The sequence below is a fragment of the Drosophila miranda genome, chromosome XL (assembly GCF_003369915.1).
Source record: "Drosophila miranda strain MSH22 chromosome XL, D.miranda_PacBio2.1, whole genome shotgun sequence".
Taxonomy (NCBI): domain Eukaryota; kingdom Metazoa; phylum Arthropoda; class Insecta; order Diptera; family Drosophilidae; genus Drosophila; species Drosophila miranda.
Genome location: NC_046673.1, coordinates 9,507,405 through 9,524,916, shown reverse-complemented (window position 1 = coordinate 9,524,916; position 17,512 = coordinate 9,507,405). Strand labels below are relative to the sequence as shown.

The 17,512-nt window shown below is 47.9% G+C and overlaps 2 protein-coding genes across 4 annotated transcripts; one reads left to right on the top strand and one right to left on the bottom strand.

The window, feature by feature from the left end:
• Nucleotides 1–303: 303 nt before the first annotated feature.
• On the top strand, nucleotides 304–3,227 carry LOC108160620 (putative folylpolyglutamate synthase). Its single transcript, XM_017294740.2, has 2 exons — nucleotides 304–713; nucleotides 778–3,227. The coding sequence occupies exons 1-2, from the start codon at nucleotides 446–448 to the stop codon at nucleotides 2,655–2,657; spliced, it is 2,148 nt and encodes a 715-aa protein (XP_017150229.1). The 5' UTR covers nucleotides 304–445; the 3' UTR covers nucleotides 2,658–3,227.
• Nucleotides 2,928–16,636, bottom strand: LOC108160603. Of its 3 annotated transcripts, none has more exons than XM_017294719.2 (9): nucleotides 16,618–16,636; nucleotides 7,783–8,080; nucleotides 7,548–7,699; nucleotides 6,902–7,414; nucleotides 5,821–6,731; nucleotides 5,681–5,756; nucleotides 5,314–5,615; nucleotides 4,994–5,159; nucleotides 2,928–4,919 (listed from the first exon to the last, which is right to left on the bottom strand). In XM_017294719.2, exons 2-9 carry the CDS (start codon nucleotides 8,072–8,074, stop codon nucleotides 3,741–3,743), a joined length of 3,591 nt encoding a protein of 1,196 aa, XP_017150208.1. In that variant the 5' UTR covers nucleotides 8,075–8,080; nucleotides 16,618–16,636; the 3' UTR covers nucleotides 2,928–3,740. The 3 variants fall into 3 exon arrangements, with proteins under 3 accessions (XP_017150208.1, XP_017150200.1, XP_017150217.1); XM_017294711.1 differs by lacking the exon at nucleotides 16,618–16,636 and adding an exon at nucleotides 14,170–14,278; XM_017294728.1 differs by lacking the exons at nucleotides 6,902–7,414; nucleotides 16,618–16,636 and adding an exon at nucleotides 14,170–14,278.
• Nucleotides 16,637–17,512: the final 876 nt, after the last annotated feature.

Here is a 17,512-nt window from a genome sequence, read left to right as displayed (position 1 = left end):
TGCTGATTTTAATATATTTTTACATAAAAGTTTATGAAATTGTATTTCAAGTTTGTTAAATTCAAAAAATTTATATGAAGGAACATGGAAATGTGTGTGTTCATTGGCTGTTTTTAATTTTTCTTTCCTTGGTAGTGGTCCTTATATGCAGGACTTCCGGAATAACTATAGCTATACCATGGTCAGGCGAGAAAATCGTAATATAAACTTTAAAGACGGTTAACGGAGTTACTTCTATTTAATGAAATCGATTCTATATGTTTGTTTGCTGCTGTAAGGCTTTTTCGATTTCAGTATCCATCTAGTAGTCCCCTTATTTCAAAACAGAAATACTTTATTCTACTCTACCATATCGTTTGATGTAATTCAATTTAAAAATTCAGAGGTAATCGAACACTCACAAAGAAATATACAGCCCGTCAAATCAAATCAAAGATCAACGAATATGAAAACGATGTCAAAGAATCTTTTCACGGGTCTTATGACGCGGAAGGGCACGGCCACGGCCACGGTCCATGCGAGAAATTACATCTTTCAGAAGAGTTTCAAGGCTCGCCAAGTGCTGATGGCCAAGGCTAAGACGAATGGGGCACCAGAGCCAGAGACCTTGGAGGACCAGACGCCGAAGCAAACGCAGCCGGAGAGTGCTTGTCCGGAAATGAAGACAACAGGAACAACTGCTGTGCCCTTGGCTGAGAATACACGCAAGACAGGTGAGACTTTCGTGTACTTTTTTGATGCTCAGAATGGCAATGGTATATCCTCCTTCTCTTGCAGTTTCCCTTAAGGAAAGCTTTTCCGATCAGAGAGAGAGGTGGATGGCCAGGACCAAGGAGATCCAGCGCAAAGCCATGCTGGCAGCCAAAGAAAGTCCTTCCAAGGCTACAAGGAACAAATGGTCGACTCCCGGCAAATACGACTGGCAGCAGCAGCTGTCGCCGCAAAAGAAGCCAAATGGCGATAATGAGATCATCTCCCCAGCGGAAGGCCAACGCGTGTGCTGGACGAATCGCGTGCACGGCTCACAGATGCAGAAGCAGGAACAGACACGGTTCCTTGAGGAACCGAGTGGCAGGCAGCACGCCAGAAGGGATATAGAACAGAAGGGACATGGGATACAGCAGATATCCAGAATGGGGTCCAGAGCTTCAGCAGCAGCAGCCCCTGCAGAGCCAGAGGAACCGAAGAAGAAGTCGCCCGAGCGTTTGGCTTACCTGAAAGCCATCCAAAAGCTGAACAGCTACCACGCTTTCGACTCGGAGCCCGGGCGGGTGGGCCGGCTGGGCTCCTATTGCCAGCCGGATCCGATAATAGAACATACCCTGGAGTGCTTGCAGAGGACGAAGCTGTCTAAAGCGCAGTTGGAAAGCATTCCCGTCATACAGGTAGCCGGATCGAAGGGCAGAGGAACCACTTGTGGCCTCGTTCAGAACATCCTGCTCTCGCATGGTATCAAGACAGGGCTACTCTGCTCGCTCCATCTCTTCTTTTCCTGCGAGGGAATACGCATCGATGGGCAGCCCTTGAGTGAGGTTCAGTTCACGAAGCTCTTCTGGAAGATTCACGCCAGGCTGGCGAAAATGCAACCACCGCCAGCCTACGACCAACTCCTGACGGTGATGGCCTTCCATGCGTTCCGCCAGGCGAATGTGGATGTGGCCATTGTGAAGGTGGGCAGTGGAGGCGCCAGCGATTGCACCAACGTCACCTCGCATGCGGGAACCATCGGCATCAACACTCTGGGCCGGGACCAAAGGTCGAATCTGAGGCATACCATGCGGGACATTGCCTGGGCCAAGGCGGCAATCATGAAGCCCTCTGCCAGCATATACACGAATGTCACCCAAGCAGAGTGCTGTGAGGCCCTGGCCCAGAGGGCCAGGGAGCTGGGCGTCCAGCTCCATCGAGTGCCCACATTCGCAGCCCTTATCGAGGCAAACCTCAACCAAAAGCACTTGCTCTCCAAGGCAAACCATTCCGTGAAGTTGAATGGCTCTTTGGCCATCCAGCTGGCGTGCGACTATCTCAGGCGCCACAAGCCGGAGTTTGTGGTGGGATTGGATAAAAATACAATTAAATTGTCTCAGGGCGTGGTCCACGGAATTGGCAGCTTCCAGCCGGCGGGACATTTCGATGTGATCAGACAGGACAGCCTTAATGTCTATTTGGACACGGCTGATTCTGTCGAATCGATGATGGACTGTAGGGAGTGGTTCTATGCCGGTACTCGGGCCAGTCGCTCGCCAAAGATTCTGCTGTACAGTAGGGGGAACGACTTCAATGCCAAGGATCTTCTAGCGATCCTTCGCTTCAAAGTGCGCTTCGATGAAGCCTGCTTTGTGCCATGCCCCAGTTTCTTCGAGGGCGAAATCGTGGCCGAGGAGCTATCCGCGGCCATGGTCTGGGACGACAAGGAGGAGCTGCAGCGGGCAAAGAGCAATGCCAGAGCCTGGTGTCGTCTCTGCGAGGAGATCGGAAAGAAGGACACCTCCCATCTTACCCTCTCGGTCAACTCATGCTTTGAACACGTCCGCACCAAGTATGGCCAGCAGAGTGAAGTCGATGTCTTGGTAACTGGCTCCCGCCAGTTGGTGGCTGCAGCCATGACGACGCTTAACAAAATGAGGGGCTCTAAGGCTCCAAGCCACCACAGTTGATCCATTTAAATTTTGTAGTTTTTCTTCCAAATTTCGAAAGCCAAACGAATATGGAATGGAATCACCACCAAAAACTCCAGCCAGGGGAAAGTACGATTTTAAATAAACCCCAAACAGAATAGTTTTTATCATAGACCAATGAAATTTACGCGATGCCAATCTGTGAGGGAGTCATGGCCTTTATCTCGTGGATCTGTTGGTCTCTCTGGAAAGCTCCATTGTCCCATTGTCCCATTGTCGGTCCCGAAACCCAGTTAAACACAGTTGTAGTTCGGAGAAACTCACACAGATTTTAATGGTAATATATTCGTGCTCAAAGGTCAGCCAGCAAGTCGCAGTGCAGATATGCAGTCCAGATATGGCTGTGCTGCGGCTGTCCTTGAAATTAATTAACAGACTGAAGGGCTTAACACTACAAAATCAAAGTCTATACGATTGAATATAGTCTATTGTTTTGTTCGATTCCAGTCAAACGTCTCTTCCACGGCTGGCATGTTTCCTTTGGAATGCCAAGCCCCTTTTGATTATCTTTCAGTTTAGTGAACTTCTATGCGGCCATCAATCGTAATAGCAAAAAAAAAAATAAAAAAAAAATATCTTTTCATTGTAGTGGGTAGGAGTACTACACATCGAATTAAATTGAAACAGTAATAGTAATAGTTATATCTAAACTAAACGACTACACTTTCTTCTCTGGTGTATATACGAGCATGTATATACGGGTTTCGTGGTGTGGTCATCAGTTAATTCTTTCACTTCAGTGCCGCGTTCAGTGCGACGTTTGAAACGCGCCTTAAACTAAGTTAATCCAAAATGTAATGCAAAAATCAAAATAAACAAAATCATTTCCATTTGTAGCCACTTGGCAGCTACGATACATGAAATACGATAACGTAAAATAAAGCGTCCTAATACTTTCATAGCTTAATTGTTTAACTCTTTAACTTGTGTTTATCCGTGTGTTTGTGATGGCTCTCAAAGACTCAGTCTTGACTTTCTCTGATGAAGGTGTATTCCGTTGGTTTGGTGGGTTGGGGAGGGGTTGTCCTGGGTAAGAAATGACAGGATATTATTTTGTTTGGCTCAAAAGTTCAGGATCATTATTGGTGTCGGGACCGCCGCATCGGGAGGAAGACGCTCAAGCTGGATTGAAGGTGTGTCCACCATGGCCGTGGTGACTACAGACAGAGACGAATACGGCATCATCTCTGCCATTATAACTTTCAAACGTTCGAAGGGCAAAACGGCCACACACATGGAATGCCCCTGCTGATGACATTCATCCGAGCAGATGTTCAAGGGATCGTTGAGCGGTATACCGGGCACAGGACGGACTACGGGGACCATGGGCACATCGGGATTACCGACCAAGGCGCTCGTTGCGGTGAGCAGCTGGGTGACGAGCACCAATTTAAAGAGCTTTAGCTGATTTCCATTTTTGCTGATATCCATTACGGCGCGCATCATGAGTGCCGAGTTGGTCTGGCATTTGGGGATCAGCAGCAGCTCTTCCACCGTGGGACACTTGGACAGCAGATCGCTAAAGTTTCCGTCCAAATCCACGTTGACCAGCTCGAGGCGACGGACGCCCCCGGCTTGGGCGAGTCCCCTCATGATCTCGTCGACTGGGAACAAAGTCTTCTTCCTTTGGTCCGTTTCTATGCGGAACGTCTGCAATTTCGTGTGTGTCGGGAGCACCTCGTTGCCCAGCTGGAGGCGGTGCATGCTCTGGCAGTAGCCCAGAATCAGAGTCTCCAGATTGGGTAGATCCTTTAGAAACAGCAAGCTACCCAAATTCTTAACGCCGCGCAGGCCCAGGGCGCGCAGGTGCGTCAGTTTGCCTACGAGGGGCAGACCGGTGATCGATGCCTTCGTATCGGTCATGCGAACGCGCAGCTCCTTCAGGTTTTCGATCTTATCGATGTCGGTCATGTTGAGGCCCGAGCTGACGCAAGTGCACATCAGCTTCTCAAGTTGAGGCAAGCTACGGAAGATCTGGTGCAGGAAGTCAGCTTTCATATGATCGGTGCGCAGCGAGCGCATATCCGTCAGCACGCGCATGTCCCCAGCGACGAGGGTACCGCTAGTGGGTATGATCGCGCCCATCATGTCCAGATCGCGTGTGCCGTTGCGTGCCATCTCACGCACCAAAGCTGGCCAATTGTTGACCTTTGTGTCGCGAAGCGAAACTGATTTCCATACTTCAGCGTCACGGGAGCACAAGTGCCACAGCTTGGACACTTCCGAGCAATTGGCCCTTTCCTGAAAGATACATTGATTCGATTCGGTTCGGTTCGGTTGGAGCCTGCCTTTCTTTAGATTCTTTTGGTAATTACCTGCTGGTTTAGTGTCTGCATTATGCTGGTTAAGTACCGGCAATTGAAGCCGCTTCCAAACATCTGCTCCCACGGATTATCGGGTGGAGACGATTGCTTGGGTGCAGCAATCCGTTTATCGTAGACTTCATAGTAACTAGTCAAGTCCGGCGGATTTGGGACAAGTCTGGTTTGGGGATAGGGCAAAAACAATGACAAAAATTTATTAGTGGACTGTTAAGGAAGAAAACGGGTATGCGAAGGCATCAACCACTAATCTAATCAGACCTCAAGGTCTCAAGGTCTCAAGGTTCCAAGTGCCTAAGTGCCCAAAGACTCACACTTTTTGTTGGCTTGTCATAGCCGGCTCTGCAACGGCGGAAATCGCCTTCTGACCGCTGATGACCACGACTTCTTGGTGCGTGTACAAATTAATGGGCGTAGGGGATGGGGTTGTGTCTGTGCTGAGTAGCTCCGCCGGCGGCATCTCGCCAGGCGGCTCGAGCACTTTTATGTCGTCCAGCCCATTGCTAACAGTGCCCGCCTGGTAGCTCTTCTCGCTTTCCCCCTCGCCGTCCTGTAGCTCCCCGTATGCACCCATCAGGGGAACAGCATCCACTCCCTCCGCCGACTGCACGCAGCTCTGCAATTATAAAATCGTGCGATATATGTGACAGTACACACAAAATGTGAAACACAAACACTGACCTGGCAGACGCTCCCCTCGATTAGCTTTAGGCAGAATCCACAGGTCTCGCGCGTTTCCTGGCGCACTGGGGCGGCGCTACAGAGTAAAGGATTAAGGTCAGAATTAAATCAGGAATGCACAGGGTAAGGGACATGCTTACCATGAACTGCTGGTTACGGTCGAAGATGCAGCAGCTCTGGCGTTCCCATTTATGGCGGCGGCAAGGAGGCGCGCATTCCCCTTGACGGCCATGGTGGCGGTCCAACTCTCAGGGACAGAGCTGGCGCCCTTCGGCAACTTGGGCTTGGGTACGTGTTTGCCCATTACAGGGGCTTCCACCACTTTGGCTGCCAGTATTTTCACAGGTTCGAGTGCCAGACGTGTCATAGATTCGTCTGCCATCGACAGCAAATCGTCGATCGATTTGAGACGTTTGCCAAACGCCGCTGTGCCAGCTTCTGCCTGGAGAACCGAATGGGACTCGGCTCCGATCGTCTGACGACGTTTCTGTTTAGCCTTTGTTTTGTCGGTTTTGTGGCGCTCCTTTAACGCGGCAAGGTGCTCTTCACGATTCAAGGCCTGGCGGATCGTCTCGTACTGGGCTTCGGCACCCAGGATATGCGTCCCGAAGAGAAAATTTTCTTTGGTGAGTTCCCCCTCCAGCATTGGTATAATTTCACTAATTTTTCGGCACTTCTTGCCTGAGGGCGATGTGTAGAATATGTGATTCGAGCTGTTGGTGGAAGGGCTTGGAATTACCACCTCACGCGTCCAGCCATATTTGAACGGCACGCGATAGAGCTCGTCGATAATATTTGGCTTTACCCTTTTGCCTGACTCCGAGTAAACACTCTTGCGTCGATTGGTCGTCGCGGGTGGCATCACTTCCTCTGGATCGTCGTCATCCGCGCAGATGAGTCTTGGTGGTGGCCCACGATTCCTCTTCTTGTTTTTTGAAAGATCGTCGTGGTCCTTAGTTTTGATTGACGACCCTGGGCGTTTTCGTGAAAAAGGATTCGAGGAACCGGAGCGAGACACCGGAGCCGTGCCAGCAGAAATCACCGCCTCATCCTAGTGGGGACAAGAGGAGTGGAAGAGAATGTCAAAGGTTAGTGTGTGGTTTTGTCTGGTCTGCGTGTCTACAACGATATCAGTAGGCATTAATTATTTGTTAGTAGTTATATTTCTTATCTCTTATTGCTTTGTTTTGTTTTATTTGAATTTTAATTGTTTTTCACCACCTTCTTGTCTAAATCTGTTGGTGTTTGCTGCTGCTGACTTGCAGTTGCTGTTGTTGTTGGTGGTGGTGGTTCTGGTTCGCTTATGCTTGTGCTTGAAGCCACAGACGAGTTGTTTGAGATGTTCTCCAAAGAGTGGTTGCTGTTGTTGTTGGCAGGTGCCGTTGGTGAAAATGTTGGGCTGAGAGGAGTCGTCGGAGTCGGAGGGGTCGTTAATGGTGTTACTGGTCTTACTGTTGATGCGGACGATACTGGAGTGGTTATATTAGGACAGGAGGAAGTTGTTGTTGTTGATGTAGTTTTTGTTGCTGTTGTTGTTAGTTGGACGGAAGGATGGGTCTTCTCCGTGCGGGAGGATGGTGATGGTGATGTTGACATCGGAGTGTCCAGACTAGCGGGATCAGCTGGAGCACCAGCAACGGCCTGTGCTGCTGATTTTGCCGTTGATTCTGTCTGTTGTTCACGGGGGAATACCCTCAGACCACTCGTGCAAAGGGCCCTGATCTCAGCTGGCGACTGTTGTAGTGGATTATAGATAGAGGTATAGAGAGAGAGAGAGAGAGAGAGAGAAAGAATATAGAGAGAGCCAACCAAAAAGAACACCCTCTCTACGAATTCGAAAACGTATCTCTAGTCAGGTGCTACTTGCCCGCGTTTCCTCTTCGGAGTCATCTAACATTCCTTGCTGCATATAAGATAGGGAAGGATTTGTTCCGGAATATCCCTTCAATCCGGCATTTGTCGGTTTGCGGTCTTCTTTCGACTTTTTATTCTTCTTTTTGTGCTTCTTATCATTGTTTTCTGTGTTTTGGGAGGGGGCCAAAGAGGAGGCGAAAGCAATTAGAATCTGGATATTGGAGTTGATAATATTTCCAGCCCCTTACCTTTGGCCAGCTTCAAGGGGCCATACACATTGTATTCACTGTTTGGGCTGCTGTTGGATTCGTTTGCGGACATTTCCGCAGCAAAAGCATTGGCCACCAGCACGCGATCCACCATTCTGGAACCATTGACGCCATTACTGGGTCTGTTCTCGGGGCGCCGACCAAAGTTTCCCGATGGCGACGGCATGGTTCCGCTGCTGGAGTTTCTGCTGCGGGAATGCCATTTGTCGCGTCGCTTTGAGCGCGACTTTCTGCCATTCGACGTTCCGGGAATGTCGTCGTGCGAGCTCATAGCGTTCTGCAAAATTGGAGGATCAGACTTGTAGCTTTTTGTTTGAATATTTAACAGCTTCGCTTTCAATATCTCCCGAATAATTAGAGTCTAATTAATGACTTCTTTGATAGCAAACACACACACACACACACACACACACACACACACACACACACTCACCCGTGTGGTGAGCGGGCAGTAGAATACCACCACAGCATGTCACAGCTTGTCGTATGAGGCGACTAAGAAGACACGGGGATGTTCTGCTCCCTCTAAAGAGCACTAAAGCAACTCGTAACCGCCGGCACATGCCAGGTATCCCCCGGATAGGTCTAACACACTTGTGAAACACCTAGCTAATACGAGAAGGCGACTAAGACGGAGACCAGTAAAGTCTTAGGATAGGAACTGGACCCCCCTTTTTTGGATTGATGACCCCAGGGTTGACGGAAGCCAGCATTCTAGCACTTTAGTACGCGGAATGAAACCCCGCCGAAATGGCTGCTAGGTTAATGCTGCTTCTGCCCCCGTCCCGTGAAAAATTGGCAAATCTCTAAGCACGCTCCTTGTTCCGTAGCCATTAAATTGGACGTACAGGCTCAGTTGAGTCACTCCTGACTAGCGCGGATCCGGCTCTGAACTCCCGACCCCATAAGGGCGGGAGTCAACCCTCGCATGGCCTCCCTGCTTGCATAGACAACCATGGGATCATAACGCGACTGTACAACAGACAAGGACAACGGCTTACGAGTTGGGACCCAACAAAATGAGTAAAAGTATCACACCCATAACGACGAACGACTCGGAAGGCTTCAATAAAAGCAAAAAAATGGCGAGAACGCCAACTGGTGAGCGGACCGACGCCCCGCTGCCGGCCCTCCCTGGCCCGGAGCAGCACCAAAAAGCTCAGGGCAGCACAGCGCTGCGCGATCTAGGACGAGAGATCACGCAGCTAGTGGAGATGCTCGAGGATGGCAAGAGGCGATCCATACACCAACCCATGCGGGACTCGATCGAGAGCATAAGGGTGCTGTATGAGCTGGTTGCTATCCAGCAGCACGACGAAGAAGCTAAGGCGGTGATCAGGACCCACCAGTCCTCTCAGACGTCACCGATTTTCAGACCTCTCCCGGAGCCTAAGAGGAAACAGGCTGCAGGTGCACCAACACCCCGGACAAAGAGGACCAAGGCAGCGGTCGAGGTCCAGACCACACCAGGAGTAGCAGTTGAAAAGGACGCCCACGCTGAAAGGGAGAGAAAGGAGCCGGAGGAGACCCCATTTCTGACGGTGACCAACCGGCGCAGAAGGAAGAGGCCGCAAAAGCCGACTGGAGCGCTCGCGGACAAGACGCGACCAGACGCCATCGTCATTGCCACCAAAGGTGAAAAGACCTATGCAGAGATACTGCGCAAGGTTAGGACGGACGAAACCCTGCGTGGACTCGGTGATGCGGTCGCCAGGATCAGGAGGACCCAAAAAGGAGAGCTACTTCTACAGCTCAACAAGTCGGGAGAGGAGACGGAGACGTTTAAAAGCCTGGTAGCCAATACGCTGAAGGAGCACGCAGAAGTCCGTAGCCTGTCGCACCGGGTGACCGTAGAGTGCAAGGACCTGGACGAAATAACCACCACGGAGGATATATGCGAGGCTCTGAGAAGCCAGGTGGAATTGGCGGAGCTGTCTGCGGATGACATCCAGCTGAGAAAGGCATACGGCGGAACCCAGACGGCCACAATCAGGCTGCCAGCGGAGAGCGCTCAAAAGGCTCTGAAAATAGGAGTCCTAAAAGTAGGCTGGGTAAGATGCAGACTGCGTGAGCGAATCAGCGTCACCAAATGCTTCAGATGTCTCGAGTTTGGGCATATGGCACGACAGTGCAGTAGCAAAGTAGATAGGTCCAAGCTGTGTAGAAGATGTGGAAAGGAGAACCACCTGGCAAAGGACTGTAGCCTGGAACCACAGTGCATGCTCTGCAAGAGAACGAGCGCAGACTGGAAGCACGTGGCCGGCAGCGGTAGATGCCCCCAGTTTAGGAACGCCCTGACTAAAAGATCAGCATGAGGTGTACTCAGCTGAACTGAAACCATTGCGAAGCTGCTCAGTCTCTCCTGAGACAAGCAGTCAGGGAGAGGAAGACCGAAGTCGTGCTCATCTGCGAGCCATTCAGGGCGATACCAGGAAGCGGTTGGACCAGCAGCAGTTGCGGCAAGGCGGCCATCTGGGCCGTACAAATCCACCCCCAGGAGATATGCGCAGCCAACGAAGGATTTGTTAGAGCGAGGCTTAGAGAGGTAACCTTCTATAGCTGCTATGCCCCGCCGAGCTTGGACCTAGCGCGCTTCCAAAGTATGCTAGCGCATATAGCGGAAGACGCGCGCGGAAGAGCCCCCGTAATAATAGCGGGAGACTTTAATGCGTGGTCCGTAGAGTGGGGCAGTAAGGAAACCAACGCCAGAGGCACGTGTCTGCTCGAGGAATTTGCGTCCTTGGACGTAATACTCGCAAACGATGGCAGGAAGCTAACCTACTTCAAGGCGGGTCGAGGGTCCATTATCGACCTAACCTTCATGAGCGTCTCACTCCATAGGGGATCTACGTGGAGAGTAAGCGAGGAGTTTACGTTCAGCGACCACCAGGCGATCCACTTCGAATGCGGAGCAGCAACGAAAAGACAGCTAGCCAAAATTACCGGACCTAAATGGAAGGGCGACCACCTGGATGTGGAAACCTTCACGGAATATCTGCGCAACGCCAGCTGGAGCCCTGCGCGAGAAACGGCAGAGGGCCTGGCTCAGAAACTGGCGAAGCTCATGGAGGAGGTATGTGATGTGGCAATGCCAAGAAGGAAGCCTTGTAAAAGAGGAGCGCCCTGCTACTGGTGGAATGCGGAGGTTAACCAGCTAAGGAAAGCCTGCCTACGAGCAAGAAGGCGCTACCAGAGAGCACGAGGTCGGCCTGAGTTCGAAACCAGGGGAGAGGAACTCCGATCAGCGCAAAGAGCCCTTAAACGTGCCATAAAGGAGAGCAAGTCAGCCTGCTTCAGGCAGATATGCGAGGAGGCGGACGTCAACCCTTGGGGGACGGCATATAAGGTCGTCACCAAGAGGATAAGGAGCCAGTCAACACCGGAAGTGACCTGCCCGATCCTGCTTCGTAGCATCGTGGAGGCCCTATTCCCACAGCACCCGTATAGGGAGGAGAGCGTCTCGAGCCAAGACTCCGAGCTGTGGCAACAGATTTCTGTTGAGGAGGTGATAGCGGCTACCAGGAGAATTGGGGATAAAAAGGCACCAGGACCGGACGGTATCCCAAACAAGGCATTGAAGCTTGGAGCAACCACCAGACCAGAAGTATTTGTTGACACGTTCAACAAATGCCTACGGGAAGGAGTGTTTCCAGAGCAGTGGAAAGTGCAGCGGCTATTACTTCTACCCAAAGGAAATAAGTCCCCGGAGGAACCATCAGGATACCGCCCAATATGTTTGCTGGATACGGTCGGCAAAACCCTGGAGAGAATCGTCTACAACCGACTGCAAGTTGTGATCCAGGAGAAGGAGGCCTTATCGGAGTCCCAGTACGGATTCCGGAAGGCCAAATCAACGGTCGACGCCATCAAGGCAGTCACCGACATTGCATCCAGAGCGATCGAGGGAATAAGATGGAGATTTGGCACAAAGGAGTACTGCGCGGTGGTGACCCTGGATATCCGTAACGCGTTTAACTCAGCGAACTGGTCTCGGATAAACGAGGCGCTCGGGAGAATTGGAGTTCCCACCTACCTGCTTTGGATAATAGCCAGCTACCTGTCGGGTAGGGTACTGAGGTACGAGACGGAGGAGGGACCAAAGCTCTACAGGGTGACAGCCGGAGTTCCACAGGGATCAGTCTTAGGACCTCTACTGTGGAACATAATGTACGACGACGTCCTGAGACTCCAGCTCCCGCAGGGATGCACGCTTGTCGGTTTCGCTGACGATCTCGCCCTGGTCGTGGTAGCCAAAGAGCTCCGAGATGTCGAGGCGACGGCCAACGAGGCAATCCGGATCGTATCCAACTGGATGGAAAACGCGGGATTGGACCTGGCTGGCCACAAAACGGAGGCTGTACTCATCACGAGTCGGAAGAAGGTGGAGTACGCGACGTTTCGCGTGGGTAATGCGACTATTAAGTCGCAGGAGTCAATCCGGTACCTAGGCGTGATGCTGGATAACCGATTGAACTGCCGGGCCCACATCGAGTACGCGAGTCAAAAAGCCTCCCGGATGCAGGCAGCACTCGCAAGGATGCTCCCCAATATTGGTGGACCCAAGGCAGGTCGTCGCATACTCCTGGCGAGAGTAGTGGCCTCGATCCTACTGTACGCTGCGCCGGTGTGGTCTTCAACCCTATCCGGCAACACGAGTCTAAGAAGAAAGATGTCAGTGCCATATCGGCTCTGCGCTCTTCGAGTAGTGTCTGGATATAGGACGGTGTCGGATAACGCAGCCCTGGTCCTCGCGGCCATGATACCGGTGGATATACTAGCGCTCGAGATGACACATGTATATGAAGCGCGCGCAGGGATGCGAACTAATGCATCGCTAGAGACCATCCGTGCGTCGGAAAGGCGGGCGTCGATAGAAAAATGGCAGGCAAGATGGGACACGGCCACAAATGGACGGTGGACCCATAGACTAATCCCGGACATTGAGTCATGGATAGGGCGGAGAAGCGGAGAGATGAACTACCACCTCACCCAATTCCTGACGGGTCACGGAGGATACAGGAAGTATCTACATAGGTTCAAACACGAGGATACTCCCGAGTGTCCTGAGTGTTCGAATGAGAGCGAGGATCCGGAGCATGTGATCTACCACTGCACGAGGTACCGCTCAAGTGCAGAGTATTTCCCACGACCAGAGGAGTTAATGGCGTTCATGACGGAGTCCGACGAGAACTGGCAGCGCGTTAGCAACACCCTAATAGCCATCCAGAGCGATCTGAGAAGATGCGAAAGGGAGCGACGCGTAGAGGAGAGTGCCTAACGTAGGCAACCCATCCCCGCGAAGTAATACCTTTCGGTGATCCCGCGGGGAATGAGGTGTGCAGCTGTGCGTGGTGGTGAGTTTAGCTGGGAAGCCCCGAAGGGGTAGTCCAGTTCGTTGACTGGTACGGGCCGGTCGCGTCTCTTAGAGATTCTCACCCGCCGTGGCGTATCCATGGAGAAAAAAAAAAAAAAACACACACACACACACACAGAAACGAGCGCATACGCAAAGTTCGTGCAGAACGACGCGTGTCCCAGCGGCCATTTTTCGTACTAGGCGCTTCCCTAATGCAGCGTAATTTGTGCGTGTTCGTTCGTGCGCGCACACACATCAGGAAATTAAAGTTGCACACGAACATGTGTACGCACATACACACACACACACACAATTGAGGCTCTGGACGACTGCGGTTGCCGCAAAGCCCGATTTTGCGTTTCGTATTTCGCCCTTTGAAAATGGGGCCATTTTCAAGTATAATAAAACACACAATTAGATTTATATTAGTATGTTTTCGCGATGCTCTTTGTGTGTGGTTTTTTTTTTAGCTTTTCTACGAAATGAGTACGTTCGCAGAAAAGCACGCATTTTCTCACATTTACATGTAGACACAAATCAGACCAGCAACAAATTAATTGAGAAGAAAAATATGAAGCGGCTCCCTATCTCTTGGGCGCTGCGTTTGTTTTGTTTTGTGTTCTATAAAATACTTATGCATGCACACAGACACACACCACGACAGAAAGCACCGCTTCCCTTTGAGACTGGCGGCACGCACAGGCGAAGCGAACACAATGATGTAGTATACCAATAACTTTGCGAAAAATTAAACTTTGTATGTATAATCGTAGAGTACGGGAAAATAGCTAAAATTACAATCTAATAGTTATCTTCAAGGCTCTCGCTGTTGCGGCTTATTTCGCATTTCACATTTTACGCATGACTTTGCGTTGGTATGTGTGCGAGACAGCGAAATTTACTGTACATGAGTGACGCCACTCAGCCGCATTCTAAACGGAGCTGCGAAAATCTCATTTCCGAAGCGAAAACGTGCTCAATATGAATATTTTGTGGCCTTTCCAACTCACCCTCTCAAATAGTCAAATAATTAAACGAACACTTGTGCAAAGTTTGCCTCTCGGCTCTAAAATTAAAACAACGACGCGCAGAAACTGTTTCAGTAATGAACAGTGTGACCGCGGACTTATCGATAAGATATACGGTCCGACCCTCAGAAATATACCGAATAATACCGTCTCATTTTAATAATATACCGTAAATATACTGGCGAATTCAAGTTCTATTTTACATATTCCTAGTTTTTGATCATCCGTGGAATATTCTCAGCTATATAGCACATTTAGCCATGCCCACATAGTTTTAACCGATTAATGAATCAATTTTTTACTTAACTGGCTTATTCTAAATACTTGACTTGTTTCCTGCTACGGCGATTGCTGTTTTTGCTCCTCAACAACAATATAGCGTTTCGTTATGATGAAAAAACGAACGTAGCCCACTTCAGCCCCCTATATTTAAATAGTTCAACTACTTGAGGTAAATGAAGGAAAATATTAACGATTGAAAGTTCTTCTTGTAGATCCATGCCATTTTTCCTCTGAACTTCAAAAAACACCACGATATCTTTCACGTGAACTGCGCTAAATTATAAAATTTTCATTATTTTCGGTGGAAAACTGAGATTCCCCCTTTGCTTATAATAGGTTAACCGTTCTCCGTCAAGGATTGGAAACCATATTGCTTCATTTTAATGTTCCGTCAAATATTATATGCTAGATAGAACATTTAGCCATGCCCACATAATTTTATACGATTCATGAATAATTTTTCTACTTAACTGGCTCATACTTAATACTTGCTTTTATTGCAATATGAATATTTTGTGGCCTTTCCAACTTACCCTCTCAAATAGTCAAATAATTAAACGAACACTTGTGCAAAATTTGGCTCTCAACTGCTCTAAAATTAAAACAACGACGCGCAGAAACTGTTTCAGTAGTGAACAGTGTGACCGCGGACTTATCGATAAGATATACGGTCCGACCGTCAGAAATATACCGAATAATACCGTCTCATTTTAATAATATACCGTAAATATACTGGCGAATTCAAGTTCTATTTTACATATTCCTAGTTTTTGATCTTCCGTGGAATATTCTCAGCTATATAGCACATTTAGCCATGCCCACATAGTTTTAACCGATTCATGAATCAATTTTTTACTTAACTGGCTTATTCTAAATACTTGACTTGTTTCCTGCTACGGCGATTGCTGTTTTTGCTCCTCAACAACAATATAGCGTCTCGTTATGATGAAAAAACGAACGTAGCCCACTTCAGCCCCCTATATTTAAATAGTTCAACTACTTGAGGTAAATGAAGGAAAATATTAACGATTGAAAGTTCTTCTTGTAGATCCATGCCATTTTTCCTCTGAACTTCAAAAAACACCACGATATCTTTCACGTGAACTGCGCTAAATTATAAAATTTTCATTATTTTCGGTGGAAAACTGAGATTCCCCATTTGCTTATAATAGGTTAACCGTTCTCCGTCAAGGATTGGAAACCATATTGCTTCATTTTAATGTTCCGTCAAATATTATATGCTAGATAGAACATTTAGCCATGCCCACATAATTTTATACGATTCATGAATAATTTTTCTACTTAACTGGCTCATACTTAATACTTGCTTTTATTGCAATATGAATATTTTGTGGCCTTTCCAACTTACCCTCTCAAATAGTCAAATAATTAAACGAACACTTGTGCAAAGTTTGCCTCTCAACGGCTCTAAAATTAAAACAACGACGCGCAGAAACTGTTTCAGTAGTGAACAGTGTGACCGCGGACTTATCGATAAGATATACGGTCAGACCCTCAGAAATATACCGAATAATACCGTCTCATTTTAATAATATACCGTAAATATACTGACGAATTCAAGTTCTATTTTACATATTCCTCGTTTTTGATCTTCCGTGGAATATTCTCAGCTATATAGCACATTTAGCCATGCCCACATAATTTTATACGATTCATGAATAATTTTTCTACTTAACTGGCTCATACTTAATACTTGCTTTTATTGCAATATGAATATTTTGTGGCCTTTCCAACTCACCCTCTCAAATAGTCAAATAATTAAACGAACACTTGTGCAAAGTTTGCCTCTCAACGGCTCTAAAATTAAAACAACGACGCGCAGAAACTGTTTCCTAGTGACCAGTGTGACCGCGGATTTATCGATAAGATATACGGTCCGACCCTCAGAAATATACCGAATAATACCATCTCATTTTAATAATATACCGTAAATATACTGACGAATTCAAGTTCTATTTTACATATTCCTAGTTTTTGATCTTCCGTGGAATATTCTCAGCTATATAGCACATTTAGCCATGCCCACATAATTTTATACGATTCATGAATAATTTTTCTACTTAACTGGCGCATAGTTAATACTTGCTTTTATTGCAATATGAATATTTTGTGGCCTTTCCAACTCACCCTCTCAAATAGTCAAATAATTAAACGAACACTTGTGCAAAATTTGGCTCTCAACGGCTCTAAAATTAAAACAACGACGCGCAGAAACTGTTTCAGTAGTGAACAGTGTGACCGCGGATTTATCGATAAGATATACGGTCCGACCCTCAGAAATATACCGAATAATACCGTCTCATTTCAATAATATACCGTAACTATACTGACGAATTCAAGTTCTATTTTACATATTCCTGGTTTCTGATCTTCCGTGGAATATTCTCAGCTATATAGCACATTTAGCCATGCCCACATAGTTTTAACCGATTAATGAATAAATTTTCTACTTAACTGGCTTATTCTAAATACTTGACTTGTTTCCTGCTACGGCGATTGCTGTTTTTGCTCCTCAACAACAATATAGCGTCTCGTTATGATGAAAAAACGAACGTAGCCCACTTCAGCCCCCTATATTTAAATAGTTCAACTACTTGAGGTAAATGAAGGAAAATATTAACGATTGAAAGTTCTTCTTGTAGATCCATGCCATTTTTCCTCTGAACTTCAAAAAACACCACGATATCTTTCACGTGAACTGCGCTAAATTATAAAATTTTCATTATTTTCGGTGGAAAACTGAGATTCCCCCTTTGCTTATAAAAGGTTAATCGTTCTCCGTCAAGGATTGGAAACCATATTGCTTCATTTTAATGTTCCGTCAAATATTATATGCTAGATAGAACATTTAGCCATGCCCACATAATTTTATACGATTAATGAACCTATTATTTTAATGACTGGCTTATTTTAAACACTTGCTTTAGTTACATTTAGTCTAAAAAAAGGTTTAAGCAAGAACAAACAAGACGGACAGACGGCCCGGCTATTGATGCTGATCACGAATATATACATATGTATG